Here is a 14,729-nt window from a genome sequence, read left to right on the forward strand (position 1 = left end):
GTCTTCCACGAGTAATGAGTGTGTTGGGGCATGCGAGAGAGAGTCCCTGCCGTCACACTATCCTCTGTGTCCTCGGTCGCTCAGATGGATAGAGCATCTTCCGTGTAAGCAGGAGATCCCAGGTTCGAGTCCCGGTCAGGACACACATTTTCACCTGTCCCCGTTGATATATATCAATGCCCTTCAGCAGCTGAAGGTATTAATATAATTCTAATTTAATTCTTCAGTGTTGGGTGTTTGTGTGTTTAGGACTGGTCTTTATTAGGATTTCAATGTTGACTTTTTAAAGTTTCTGAGGCTCTTCATACTTCATACTCAGACAGTTTGAGTGGATTTTTTCTGGTATGTTTTAAGTTGGTGGATGACATTGTCTTCTGTTTTGTGGGTCTGAAATTTTAGCCGTGCCTGGTGTCTTTCTTTATGAACTGTCACATTCTGAGTCCACATCTTATATGAGGATTTAAGAGAGCAACATTTTCAGCTTCTTGTTTGATACTTAGTATAATTTCTTCTAAACTGTACATAAATTTTACGAGTTCTATGATTTCTTGATAATTATTATTTCTAATTAATTGATGTAAGTCATAATTCCTCATTTATTCGTTGGTTTTCAGTTTATTCTTCTTTCTGGTGTGAATTTAGTTATGATTTTGGCTTTGGAGTGGTCTGAACTGGTGTTTATTCCTCTTAGTACCTTAATACTGCAAAATTCTCTGTGAAAAGATTTGACAATGTTTACGTGGCCTAGCTGCACTTTTTTCCTTACTCAGTCAAGATGTTCTCAAGTTTTAAGCTTGCTTTGTCTTATTTTGAAGTATGTTGATGTGAAGATGACGTTATGCTGTCTGCAAAAGTTCCTTGGTCTGCCCTATTGGTACCTTTCTGTAGAGACCATATATATATATATATATATATATATATATATATATATATATATATATATATATATATATATATATAAAAAACAAAGATGATGTGACTTATCAAATGAAAGTGCTGGCAGGTCGACAGACACACAAACAAACACAAACATACACACAAAATTCAAGCTTTCGCAAGAAACTGTTGCCTCATCAGGAAAGAGGGAAGGAGAGGGAAAGACGAAAGGATGTGGGTTTTAAGGGAGAGGGTAAGGAGCCATTCCAATCCCGGGAGCGAAAAGACTTACCTTAGGGGGAAAAAAAGGACGGGTATACACTCGCACACACACATATGATTATAACAGAGGGAAACATTCCACGTAGGAAAAATATATCTAAAAACAAAGATGATGTGACTTACCAAATGAAAGTGCTGGCAGGTCGACAGACACACAAACAAACACAAACATACACACAAAATTTGTGTTTGTTTGTGTGTCTGTCGACCTGCCAGCACTTTCATTTGGTAAGTCACATCATCTTTGTTTTTTTTTATATATATAGGGTAAGGAGTCATTCCAATCCCGGGAGCGGAAAGACTTACCTTAGGGGGAAAAAAGGACGGGTATGCACACACACACACACACACACACACACACACACACACACACACACACACACACTGTCTAACTGAACATTTAACTTGATTCCTAGGTTATCAAAATAATGACTACAAACATTAAGAATGGAATTTCTAAAAACAGAATTTTGTTAACATTAAACATAAATTTAAATGGTAGGAAGTCTTTTGTGAAGGTTTTGAGGTTTTAGTCTGGGGTGTAGCCTTATGAGGAAGTGAATCATATGCAGTAAACATTTCAGACAAGAAGAGAACAGAACATTTCAAAACGTGTTGCTATACAAGATTGCTGAAGATTAGATATGTGGATCAAATAACTGATGAGGAGAAATTGAATAAAACTGGGGAAAAAAGGAATTTATGGCACAACATGACAAGGAGAAATGATCAGCTGTTAGAATACTCCGAGGCATCAACAAATTGTGAATTTGGTAATGGAGGGAAGTGTGGAGGATTAAATATGTAAAGGGGACAAAGGCTTAAATACAGTAACCAGATTCAAATGGATTTAGGTTGCAATAGTTATGCAGAGGTGAAGAAGCTTGCATAATATACACTAGCATGGAGATCTGCATCATACTGGTTTTCAGGCTGAAGAAAACAGAAAACAACAACAACAACATTTAATAACAGGTCCAGCTACTCTTTTCCATGTCACACATGACAGCCATGTTCAAAAACATCAAAAATTTACAGGGTTTTTTGCAGTCATTGTCACTTACGTATTTCAGAAATATTTTTCCAATGCTGATTTCCTCTTTCCAACTGGCTGCAGCTGAGCGTAGTTCTTCCAACATTTGTTTGTGAACTTCATAGATAGGAGGAAGGTTTCCAAAAATTATTTTTAATTCAGTGTTATTCAACAGCGCACCACCCTGTTCCGATACATCCTCCAATGGGCTCTTGAACAGCTGCCAAAAAGAGATGCACAGTTATTAAACACAATACAAAACAGACTCAACCTGCAATATACACCTGATTAGGCATAAGATTTGTGTATAATTCTCTCTCACCCACATAAATTGTCACTAATACAGCAAAAACAATGTAAAATCTGGGCAGTCTGGCCTCACTGGGATGAGTGAGTGATCTCAGTTGGGTTGGATAGTGAGGGTATAAAAGAGGTGAGGGGCGGGAAAGGGGATGGATACCAATTTGCCAGCGGTCTTTCACATGGACAGACAGCTTGTTAGTGGTAATGCCCACAGACTGCCACACAGTGGTTGCAGCAAAATAGGCTGCTTTCACGTATGGCCCTGCCTTTCATGGTGCAGGAAATTCCTAGAATGGGTGGTACCACCTACAATGGATTTTCTCTGATAGACAACATCCAGCAATCTACTCTTAAATGTGCCTGTCTGCCACTCAATGCCGTCCTTTTTTTTCTGGTGCATAGTAATCGATCTACACTTAAAGAACTATTCTATAATCCATAATTATGTATCTGACACTATTTCTATACCATTCCACTCTCTAACAGTGTGTGGGAAAAACAAACACTTCAATCTTTCTGTGCAAGCTCTGATTTCACCTATTTTATTATAATGAGCATTTCTCCCTATGTAGATGGGTGTCAACAAAATATTTCATTCGGAAGAGAACACTGGTGAGTGAAATTTCGTGAAGAGGTCTCGCCACAACAAAAGACATCTTTGTTTTAATGATTGCCACCACAATTATCACATCTGTGACACACACTCCCTATTTTACGATAATAAAAATTGAGCTGATCCTCTTTGAACGTTTTTGATGTGGTCTGTCAATCCTATCTGGCATGAATTGCATAGTGCACAGCAATAATCTCGCACATGACAGACACACAAGAATAGTGTAGGCAGTGAACAATACAAGGAAAAGACAGATTGCTACTTACTGTAAAGATAACACATTAAGTTGCACAAAAGTGAAACAAAAGACACTTACACACACTCATTTACACTGGCAAGCACACGGCTACTATCTCCAGAAGCTTGGACTGGAATGCAGCTAATGTGTAAGTGCCTTTTCATTGTGCCTGTCTGCAACTTAAAGGGTCACCCTTACAGTAAGTGGCACTTTTATCTTTTCCTTATATTGTTGTCCAAAATAATATTCAGAGAAAGCATTTGGTACATTTCAGACAATATTTAATCCTACAACCAACTCTGAACACGTAATTTTGCCAACAAATCAAGGGTAGATGGAAGTCACCACCAAGTATAATTGTATGAGTGGAGTACTTATTTGAAATGAGACTCAAGTCTTCAAGCTTTCAGCAACTGTATCATCTGAATCAGAAAGTTGGTAAAATGAACCAGTTCTTAATTTATTCTGGTTGTCAAGTATAACCTCTACCCATACTGCCTCACAGGAACTATCTACTTCAATTTTGCCACAAGACAGGCTACATCTAACAGCAACAAACACACCACCATCAACTGCACTTAATTTATGCTTTCTGAACACTGCCCGGTCCTCTGTAAAAATTTCAGCTGAACTACTCTGGTTTTAGCCAGCTTACAGTACCCAAAACAATTTGTGCTCCAGTGCTTTCTATTAGCACCTGGAGCTCCGGTTCTTTCCCAACAGCTGTGACAGTTTACTACTATAATACCCATGGGTCATATGTCAATTCTTGTCCCATGTTTGATCTGCACCCTTTGAAACTAAAACCCTTTTCGTTCTTCTCCAAGACCCTCTAACCTAAAAGAACTGCCTAGTGCTCTACGCACAGCCCTCCACTACCCGTGTAGTCGATCCCTGATCTATTAAGCCCGATGATCCACCACATTATGGTGCAAGACGAAGAATCTGCAGCCTACATGGTTGTCAAACTGTCTGAGCCTCTGATTCAAACCCTCCATTCGATTCTGTACCAAAGGTCTGCAACTAGTTCTGTCAATGATGTTACAGATTAAGTAATTTTTTGCTGCGGGTAACGGTAGCTGAAGTAATCAATGTTTCTAAAGTAATCCACTTTTACAGGAACGCGACCTGTTTCAACTGATCTAAAAGCTGCCATTATGTACGTAAGGGGGTGATTACAGCTGTGGTATTATTACTGGGACAGGTATCTGTTTTACTATTACAATGTCAATTGTAGGTTTCCTATCTTGTAGCTATACACCCAAAGATTTGACTTGAAACCATGAAACCAGTCTTGTTCATGTAAAATTTTATATACAGCTGAAAGGAGTAATTTCAGAAACATGGATGCTACAAATGGCTAGCTCTGCCTCCATCTCGCGATCAAGACTGGCAGTCTTTGCCAATTCAGCTACACTACGCGATTAAAAGTATTCCAGCACCTCCCTTGAAATGACTTACAAGTTCATGGCACCCTCCATTGGTAATGCTGGAATTCAATAGGGTCTTGGCCCACCCTTAGCCTTGATGAGCGCTTCCACATTTGCAGGCATACGTTCAATCAGGTGCTGGAAGGTTTCTTGGGGAATGGCAGCACATCCTCCACGGACTGCTGCACTGAGGAGAGGTATTGATGTCCGTCAGTGAGGTCTGGCACAAAGTCGGCGTTCCAAAACATCCCAAAGGTGTTCTATAGGATTCAGGTCAGGACTCTGGGCAGGGCAGGCCAGTCCATTACAAGGATATTATTGTCGTGTAACCACTCTGCCACAGGCCGTGCATTATGAACAGTTGCTCAATTGTGTTGAAAGATGCAATTGCCAGCCCCGAATTGCTCTTCAACTGTGGGAAGCAAGAAGGTGCTTAAAACATCAATGTAGGCCTGTGCTGTGATAACACAACGTTCTTCCACTGTTCAATCGCCCGATTTTACGCTCCTTACACCAAGTGAGGCGTTGTTCAGCATTCACTGGTGTGATGTGTGGTTTATGAGCAGCCGCTCGAGCATGAAATCCAAGTTTTCTCACCTCCCGCCTAACTGTCATAGTACTAGCAGTGGATCCTGATGCAGTTTGGAATTCCTGTGTGATGGTCTTCAACTGTCGGCAGTCTCTGCCAGTCAACAGATAACTTTGGCCTGTAAGTTTTTGTGCTGTACATGTCCCTTCACGTTTCCACTTCACTATCACATTGGAAACAGTGGACCTAGGGATGTTTAGGAACCTGGAAATCTCGCGTACAGATGTATGAAGCAAGTGACACCCAATCACCTGACCACATTCGAAGTCCGTGAGTTCCGCGGAGCGTCCCATTCTGCTCTCTCCCGATGTTTAATGACTACTGAGGTCACTGATATGGAGTACCTGGCAGTAGGTGGTGGCACACTGCACCTAATATGAAAAAACATATTTTTGGGGGTTTCCAGATACTTTTGATCACATAGTGTGGCTGACTGAAACCAGAGAGAATCTATTCTGAATCAAAGTGGCACACATTACTAGTACACACATGAGCCATCACTTGCAGCTGGCTGCACACTGTGCTCTTTGTGGCATCTAGAAGGATGTGTTTCACATCTTGGATGACTCACCCCGGTATGCACACTTTGTCCATGCAATTTAAGGATGTTGCTGATGGGCATCATTTTGGGGGACCTCTCCTCGGTAACCATGTCCTTAATGGGGCCCATTATGTGCATAATTTTGGAGCTCCCAATTACTAATAATCCCACCCTCTATAATTGCTCAGATCTTGCAGGCTGAGAGGCTTCCTCTAAAATGAGACAAGCGGCTGCATCTGAGTCAGAATTTTTATCAGCCACAGATAGCACCTTAAACCTGTTTATAGATAAACAGAGGGATTGGGGGGAGGGGGAGGGGTTGTAGTGTAAAGACTGGAATCTTGCTTTTAACATTTAGAAACGTAAAATTCCGCAAACTGAAAAAAAGCTTAGTAATCTATGACCATAAAATCAATGAGTCACTGTTGGAATCACCCACCTCATACAAATGTCTGGATGATGCACTTTTTAGGGATACGAAACCACATAGGCTCAGTTGCAGGTAAAGCAAATGGTATGCTTTAGTTTATTGGTAGAATGCTTGGGAAAGTAATCAGTCTACTAAGGAGATTGATTACAAATCACTTGTGCGACCCATTGTAGAATATTGCTAAACTGTGTGGGACCCATACCGCATAGGACTAACAGGAGATATGGAATATGTACAGAGGAGAGGAGAGGAGGCAGCATGAACGGTCACAGGTTTGTTTGACCCATGGGAGAGTGTCAGAGAGATCCTGAAGAAACTAAACTGGAAGGCTCTTGAAGATAGACAAAGTATCCAGAGAAAGCCTACTTACAGTGTTTCAAGAACTGGCATTAAATGATTATTCTAGAAATACACAAATCCCTACTTATCGCCCATGTACGGATTGTGAGGAAACGGTTAGATTAATTATTGCATGCATGCAAACTTACTGTTGTCCATAGGTGAATGGAACGGGAAGAAACTCAAATATTTGTTACAGTGAGGTCTCAACTTCTGACATCCACTTTATAGTGGTTTTCAGAGTCCAGGTGTAGATGTAGATATCAGAACACTGTGCCTAGGAAGCTCACAAACACACAAGAAATTTAAGAATGAAACTAATAACCACACAAGTAACCGAAAACACTTCACTCCTGTTTGGAGTTCGTAGCTCATTGTTATTCCATCAGTAATACAGATGTTTTGCAAAAATTAACCCAATGTATTCTACAACACAGACACATGGCATCTCTGTGGGCTCTTATACACACCATTGCCACCCAGGCGGTGAGCACATAGTACAGAGCTGTGAGTGTGTGTATCTGGGAACAGTGAGGCCATAACCAACAATTAAGGTATAGATAAAAACAAAAAGTACACTTTCATTCAAATATATTTACATATGCATTACCACACAAAACTTTTTGTTGTGTGATATGTTTTTAAACTCTTTAGGATGGACTATTTCCATCACCATATCTCTTAAATTGTTTACAAATGAATCACTGTCATCAACAAAATCATTCTCTCACTTATTTTCACCTACACATTCCTCTAAAAAAACTACAATCTCTTCCCTAGTAACGACTGTGCATGATGATCTTTTGTGCCTACTAAATTGAATGTATTAATTACAATCATTTTCCTCCATACAACTGCTACAGTTTTCAACACCAAGTTAACACAGGCATCAACAGATGACAGTACTATGCAGCACTGATGCCTATACAGTCATATTTGAGAACGTAGCATATGAGAGCTACAAAACATTATGTCCAATTAGGCTTGACGTTGGAGTTGAAAACAAGGTGCAGTGTGGAGCACCGCTCACCACTGGAATGGGAAGGGTAATTTCAATATTTGTGTATTAATTCATCCTACAACTGAAGACATTACTACTTTTGTCAAATAGAATAACTGGGTACCTGTAAATTTGTTTACCTGGGGTAGTCTTACCTAACACAAAATTCACTGAATTAACTGCCAGCGATATTTCTGTAGGCAGTGTACATACAACAGTTAAATATGAAGAGTAAACCTCACTCTATGTCATATGCAAAGACGTAGCAATATCAATATGTCCGTGATAAGATTAAAAAAAATTCCTGTCCCTCCTACAGATACATGTTTCTACAGTGTCACGATCTCAGCGAAGGTACTTCACTTGAAGCACCAAGGATGAAGTTGCATTTCAAAATGCATATTGGGTGGCAAAATAAATATTTGTAGAACAGAAGACTGATTTTGAAAGAGAGAGAATGGCTGCTAGTCCTTACTTTACGGAGCCGAAATTGCAGTAATGCTTGTAGGAGCACACACAAGAGAAAAAAACTATCCTAGCTTTCAGAATTATTAGTTCCTCCCTCAAGGAGGAAAGAGGGACAACTCAGTAATGAAAATAGATGTCTGCAAAGGGGTACAAGAGAGAGCACTTGCTCCTGCCCTCCTAGAATCTGGAGTACAAAGTTTTTATTATATGCTCAGTGGACAACCATCAATTATCAATTATCTATTATCTGGGATATAATAAGGTTTTTTGGCATCACCGATAAAATTTAGTTCTTATAGTATGATGCCTCTTGAAACTGATCAATTTATTTGTATCAAAAGTGGAAATTTTAGTATCTTTACCCTCCTTGGAAAAATTTCAGAGTAAGTATGAAGTGAAAACAAATGCGTCTACGACTAGTACTGGAATTTCAGCTCCTGAAAGTAAGAACAGGCAAGCCAGTCTGGTTATTCAGTAACTTTATAGTTTCCTCAAGCGAAATTTTCTTTTGATACAGCAGACCATGTTTTCATTTAACTTTTCAAAGTTTGCTACGCTCAGGTTTTTCGTCTATCAACTTAGAACAAGAACATATGCAGTGGAAAAACATTTGGGGACAAGTTACTTGGTGTATGAATATCAACAAAGGATTTCAGTTAAGTAACAAATGAGAAATTGATTCTGAATAGGGTATAACCGTAAGGGTCTACATGTAGAGTGAGTCTGCATGAATTGTGCAAGCCCAATTCAATAACAGTTCTGCAAGTTCAAAACTTAAAGTGACCAATAATCTAACACTATTCTTTTAGGACTAAAAGAGAGGGACCACTGAACACCAAAGACATTAGTGACAACTACTCTGGGGATTTTCACTGCAAAATCAGTACAGAAAAAAAGGACACACTGCCTCCCAGAGACAACTGAACAGTTCCTTACATTATTGTGCTGCCGCTAAAGAATAAAAACATGTAACATTTGTTTGCAGTGGTGCAATAAATGTAGTGCTTGCTCTGCATGGCAGTGGGAGGTTGCATGGAGTGTTCTTTATTGATGCATACAATGGGTAGTGGAGTGACTCTGTGTGTGTGTGTGTGTGTGTGTGTGTGTGTGTGTGTGTGTGTGTGTGTGTGTGACCCTGACAGAAACTTGACGAACAGTACTTATCCACACATTCTGTGGAGTGAGAGTAATTAAACAGAGGTGGTATGATGTCCTGTGACAGTCTTCTCTGGTTTTCATTCATACTACTGTATTAACTTGGATGAATAATGAAACAGACGTGTTTTCATAAACACCTCAAACGTCAGTATCTTTCCTATAGACTACCAACCACTTGCAATTATGCATCCACTGCATCAGCATGATAGTGCTCCCATAGCGACAACAAATAAAGAGTGCTGTGTTGATATGAATTTAATACGAATTATCATCATGACAAGCAATCAGTTATATTATGCGTATGACATGAAATTTGGGTAAAATGGTGACAGAGACCAGTATTGCCCACTCCTTTTATGTTTCTTCTATTCCATGCTAACAAGCTATTAATGACATTTCCTTTGTGGGGGACCACAGTCATACAGAATTTTTTGAAAGAAATTTCCACAATTTGATTGTTAATTATTCATTTATTGTACACAATCATGATTTTGGCTTGCCATTTTTAAGGGCATGTTGAAACTTAAAATATGTTTGACATGTCCATAACAAATAACCATCGAAAATACATTATTTCTGGTCTTACAGACCAGATGTCATGTTAAAGATATGAGTATATCTAAAAACAAAGATGATGAGACTTACCAAACAAAAGCGCTGGCAGGTCGATAGACACACAAACAAACACAAACATACACACAAAATTCAAGCTTTCGCAACAAACGGTTGCTTCGTCAGGAAAGAGGGAAGGAGAGGGAAAGACGAAAGGATGTGGGTTTTAAGGGAGAGGGTAAGGAGTCATTCCAATCCCGAAAGCGGAAAGACTTACCTTAGGGGGAAAAAAGGACAGGTATACACTCGCGCGCGCGCGCGTGTGTGTGTGTGTGTGTGTGTGTGTGTGTGTGTGTGTGTGTGTGTGCGCGCGCGCGCGCGCGCGAGAGAGTGTATACCTGTCCTTTTTTCCCCCTAAGGTAAGTCTTTCCGCTCCCGGGACTGGAATGACTCCTCACCCTCTCCCTTAAAACCCACATCCTTTCGTCTTTCCCTCTTTCCTGACGAAGCAACCGTTTGTTGCGAAAGCTTGAATTCTGTGTGTATGTTTGTGTGTCTATCGACCTGCCAGCACTTTTGTTTGGTAAGTCTCATCATCTTTGTTTTTAGATATATTTTTCCCACGTGGAATGTTTCCCTCTATTATATTCATATCATTAATTTAAAGATATGAGTACATATACAAGATACAAAACAGAGCTGACATACTGCACCGTGTGATATCATTAACATACAGTGTGGCATATTTAACAGTTTATATATTCCTGTGACCTGCATTCATTACTTCTGTTCATCAACTGTTATCGGCATATGTCAGAATATGAAAAGAAGTGATGAATGCAGGTCACAGGACTATATTAGCTGTTAAAAACTGTTAAATACACCACACTCTCTTACTGATATTGCATGGTGCACAATGTCAGCTATATTCTGTATCTTGGTTATGTACTCGTATCCTGTAATATGACAACTGATCTGGGAAACCAGAAATGTGTATTTATGACAATGACACGTCAGACATATTTTTAAAATTTCAACTTGCACTTGAGAATGGCTACAAAGCCAAAACCATCACTGTGTACAATAAATAAACAGTTAACAGTCAAATAGCAGGAATTTCTTTAAAAAAGCTAACAAGTTATGGTTTTTACTCCCCACCTACAAGACCTTACATCAATATGCAGGCATTCTCTGTTTCCTTTTATGACAAAGGGACGTTAAACTCCATTGTTCCTTACTTCTAGAAACTGCACGATTCCTACTGCTTCAACAATGAGACATTCTCAACTTGACTTTTGTTGGGGGAAGAACGCAACTGCGATGGTAAGCTCTGAGAATGGATGCAGCCCTTGGCCAAAATACAGTAGAATGTGGCTTACAATGTTAACCAGGAACATAAATAATAAGATGTTGAAAGGAATAAGCTGTACTGTGGTAAAAAGAATAATATGCCTTTGGCGGAGAACATTTGGCGGGGAGGGTGGGGGTGGGGGGAGTTTAGTCTTCAGGTCTTTCATATCATATCATACATTGTGGAAGAAGGAACGGTTTGTGAATTTTATAGTCTGTCTCGAAGAAAATACAGAAAGTCATTTAAAAATACTGTTTTATTTTGAATAAAATTAGTTGCATGGTGTAATTATGGTCTGTTATCAGTGTTAGCTTCTGAAATTCATTAGCTGTAATGTTACTGCAGTCATAATTTGAATAGTGATAAAAGTCAGTCAGATAACTGAAAATGATATTGTGGCAGCACATGGCCTTTTATCTTCATTGACAGGAGCTTCCTCCACACTGCAAATCTGTGACACAAGGAATATTTTAATTCCAGGAAGAATTGTTTCACTGGCAATATGTTTCTCTTCTTGCGGCAGATAAAGTAGCTCAGGGCAAAGTAAATAGTACCATTAGAGAGACGACACTCTAGTGATTATTTATTTCTCACATCAGAATCATTCATACATCAATTAGCTATACGGGTACTTGTGTCTAATAATTAATCCTTTTGCTGTACTTTAGACATATTTGACCCATTTATAAACCACCTTAATGAAACGATCAAGTTGTATTACAGGCAAGGCGACCCCATCTGTGGTGTTCTGCTCGCTAGTGTAAGTCTTTATTTGACGCTACTTAGGTGACATGCATGTTAATGACGAAGAGAACAGCAGAACACGCAGTCCCTGAGCGGATAAAATCTGCAACCCAGCTGGGAATCGAACACCCCCTTCCCCCGCCACATGGCTGTGACCCCTGCTGACTGCTGAGCTATTGAGGCAGATAATCTCCTTAATAATTGGACAAAAATTGAAGTAGATTAACCTGCAGGACCACTATCTATTCTTTAATTTCGTAGTACCTGGCGGCAATACTTACTACAATTATCACAAATTGTTGGTGATTACTGCTTCAAGTGTGCATACATATGTATTCACTTACACTGTGCATTTTATGGTCTCTGCTTTATCTTAAAGGTTTGGAACAATATTTAGACAAGTTTCTCTTTAACTTTGGAACATTTCTTTGTAAAGCAACTTCAATTAACCAGTGAAAAGGCTCATTTACATTCCTTGGGGCAATACTGTCCCAACATACCACAATTGCAGCTTATGTACTTGCATCTGAATATCTTCTTATGATATGTAATATTATACACACTAATCAAGCACTGGGAACAGAAGTTTACTATCAGCTTGTAGTACATTGGCTGCTCAGACAAGTCCCACCACCTTCTCTCAGGGCAGCCAACTCATAATTTATAAAAGAAACGAATGTGTAATAAGGTTGCAGAAGTTACACAAAAGTTCATGGTGAGGTGCTAGAAGGGGCAGGTACCAGTGAAGTCTCATCACTCATTCTTGTTAATAATACTGGCAATCACTAGGTATAACACCACATGCATACATAAAAGGGAGATAGAGAACCTTGCACTAGTTTAATTTCAAATCATCTTTTAGGTCATGTACTCCTGAAAAATAGAATTCATTGTTACTGATTAAAGTGTTGTGCTGACAGACAGACAGAAAAAGTCACATCAGAGACAAATGATGAGGTACTCTAATGCCTTCCAGATTTATCAGAATTTAAATGGGCTGGACCTTACCAACCAAGACAGTTCACTGGTTATGTTAATAATGTACTTGGCCATGTGCTTTTGTTTAGCATCAGTGAAAATGGTGAGATGCCAAAGTCATTTGCCATTTTTTGTTCGAAGATGGGCCTAAAATAAAAGCCTTGCCGCATTATCTACCAATTCCCGAAAGTATTCGATAAGCAGAACAAACTGGAAATGCTTTCAGCATAAATGAACCTGGTAATGGGATACCATATTTTACCAACACTTAGAAGCTACTGGGCAAGTGAGCCCGCTTTGGGTGTTTTTATACAGTTAAGATTATGACAATACAACCATTTGTAGACTTACAATTGTAAATATGTACATTTATCACACACTACAGATCAATCAGTAAAGAAAGATTACACAAACAAAGTGAGACCTGTAATTGAAGAACCACCTGCACAATTCAGAAAAGCTGGTGCTGCTGGAAAGGATCCATATGGCACAGGCTGTGAAGCAGTTATTAAAATGAAGTATGTCATTTTTGGCAGCGTGCTCAGCAACAAGGTGGTCCATTTGTTTCTTGGTCACAGTTTGTTGGTGGCTATTCATGCTGACAGACAGCTTGTTGGCTGTCACGCTCGCATAGAATGCAGCACAGTTATTCAGGCTTAGCTTTTAGATCACAACTGCTTTCATAGGTAGCCCTGCCTTTGAAGGGATAGGTGATGTTTGTGACTGGACTGGAGTAGTTGGTGGCGGGAAGGATGTATGGGACAGGTCTTGCATCTATGTATATTACAGGGGTATGAACCATGGGTTAAAGGGTGGGAGCAGGGATTGTGTAGGGATGGATGAGTATATTGTGTAGATTTGGAGGACGGTGGAATACCACTGTGGGAGGAGTCAGAAAGATAGTGGGCAGAACATTTCTCATTTTACGGCACGAGATTTGTTTTTGTACAAGGTTGGGAGGATAATTACATTCTGTTAAGGCTTCAGTGAAACCCTTGGCATATTTTTGAGGGGGACTGCTTATCACTGCCGATGCGATGACCCTGGGTGGCTAGGGTGTATGGAAAGGTGTATGAAAAGGTATGGTATGAAAAGGGTGTCAGCTGTCGCAGTAGAGGTACTGCTGGTGGTTAGTAGGTCTGATAGGGATGGAGGTACTGATGTAGCCATTTTTGAGGTGGAGGTCAACGTTTAGGAAGGTGGCTTGTTGTGTTGAGTAGGACCAGGTGACGGAAATGAGGGAGTAGTAGTTGAGGTTCTGGAGAAATGTGGGTAGGGTGTCCTCACCCTCAATCCAGATCACAAAGACATCATCAATGAAGCTAAAACAGATGAGGGGTTTAGGATTCTGGGTGTTTAGGAAGGATTTCTCTAGATAGCCCATTAACATGTTGGCATAGGATGGTGCCATGCGGATACCCATAGCCGTACCCGATTTGTTTGTAGGTAATGCCTTCAAAGGAAAAGTAATTGTGGGTGAGGATATAGTTGGTCATAGCAATTAGAAAGTAGGTTGTTGGTTTGGAATCTGTCAGGTGTTGGAAAAGGTAACGTTCAATAGCGGTAAGGCCATGGGCATTAGGGATGTTAGGTACATGGAGGCTGCATCAATAGTGATGAGCAGGGCACCATATGGTAAAGGGGCAGGAAATGTGGAGAGTCAGTGGAGGAAATGGTTGGTATCTTTCATATAGGAGGGTAGGTTCTGGGTAATAGGCTGAAGGTGTTGGTCTACGAGGGCAGACATTCTCTCAGTGGGGGCAAAGTAAGTGGGCACACTGGAGTGTCGTGGGTGGTTGGGTTT

At 40.0% G+C, this 14,729-nt stretch overlaps 1 protein-coding gene across 5 annotated transcripts in view; it reads right to left on the minus strand.

Moving 5' to 3' along the window:
• Window positions 1–14,729, minus strand: part of LOC126458564 (protein ECT2) — a 229,105-nt gene that overhangs the window by 81,065 nt on the left and 133,311 nt on the right. For all 5 annotated transcript variants that reach the window (XM_050095689.1, XM_050095688.1, XM_050095687.1 and 2 more), the window contains one exon: window positions 2,223–2,411. In XM_050095689.1, coding sequence (XP_049951646.1) covers window positions 2,223–2,411 — 189 coding nt within the window. The remainder of the gene's footprint in view (window positions 1–2,222; window positions 2,412–14,729) is intronic.

Source organism: Schistocerca serialis, chromosome 2 (genome assembly GCF_023864345.2).
Source record: "Schistocerca serialis cubense isolate TAMUIC-IGC-003099 chromosome 2, iqSchSeri2.2, whole genome shotgun sequence".
Lineage (NCBI taxonomy): Eukaryota > Metazoa > Arthropoda > Insecta > Orthoptera > Acrididae > Schistocerca > Schistocerca serialis.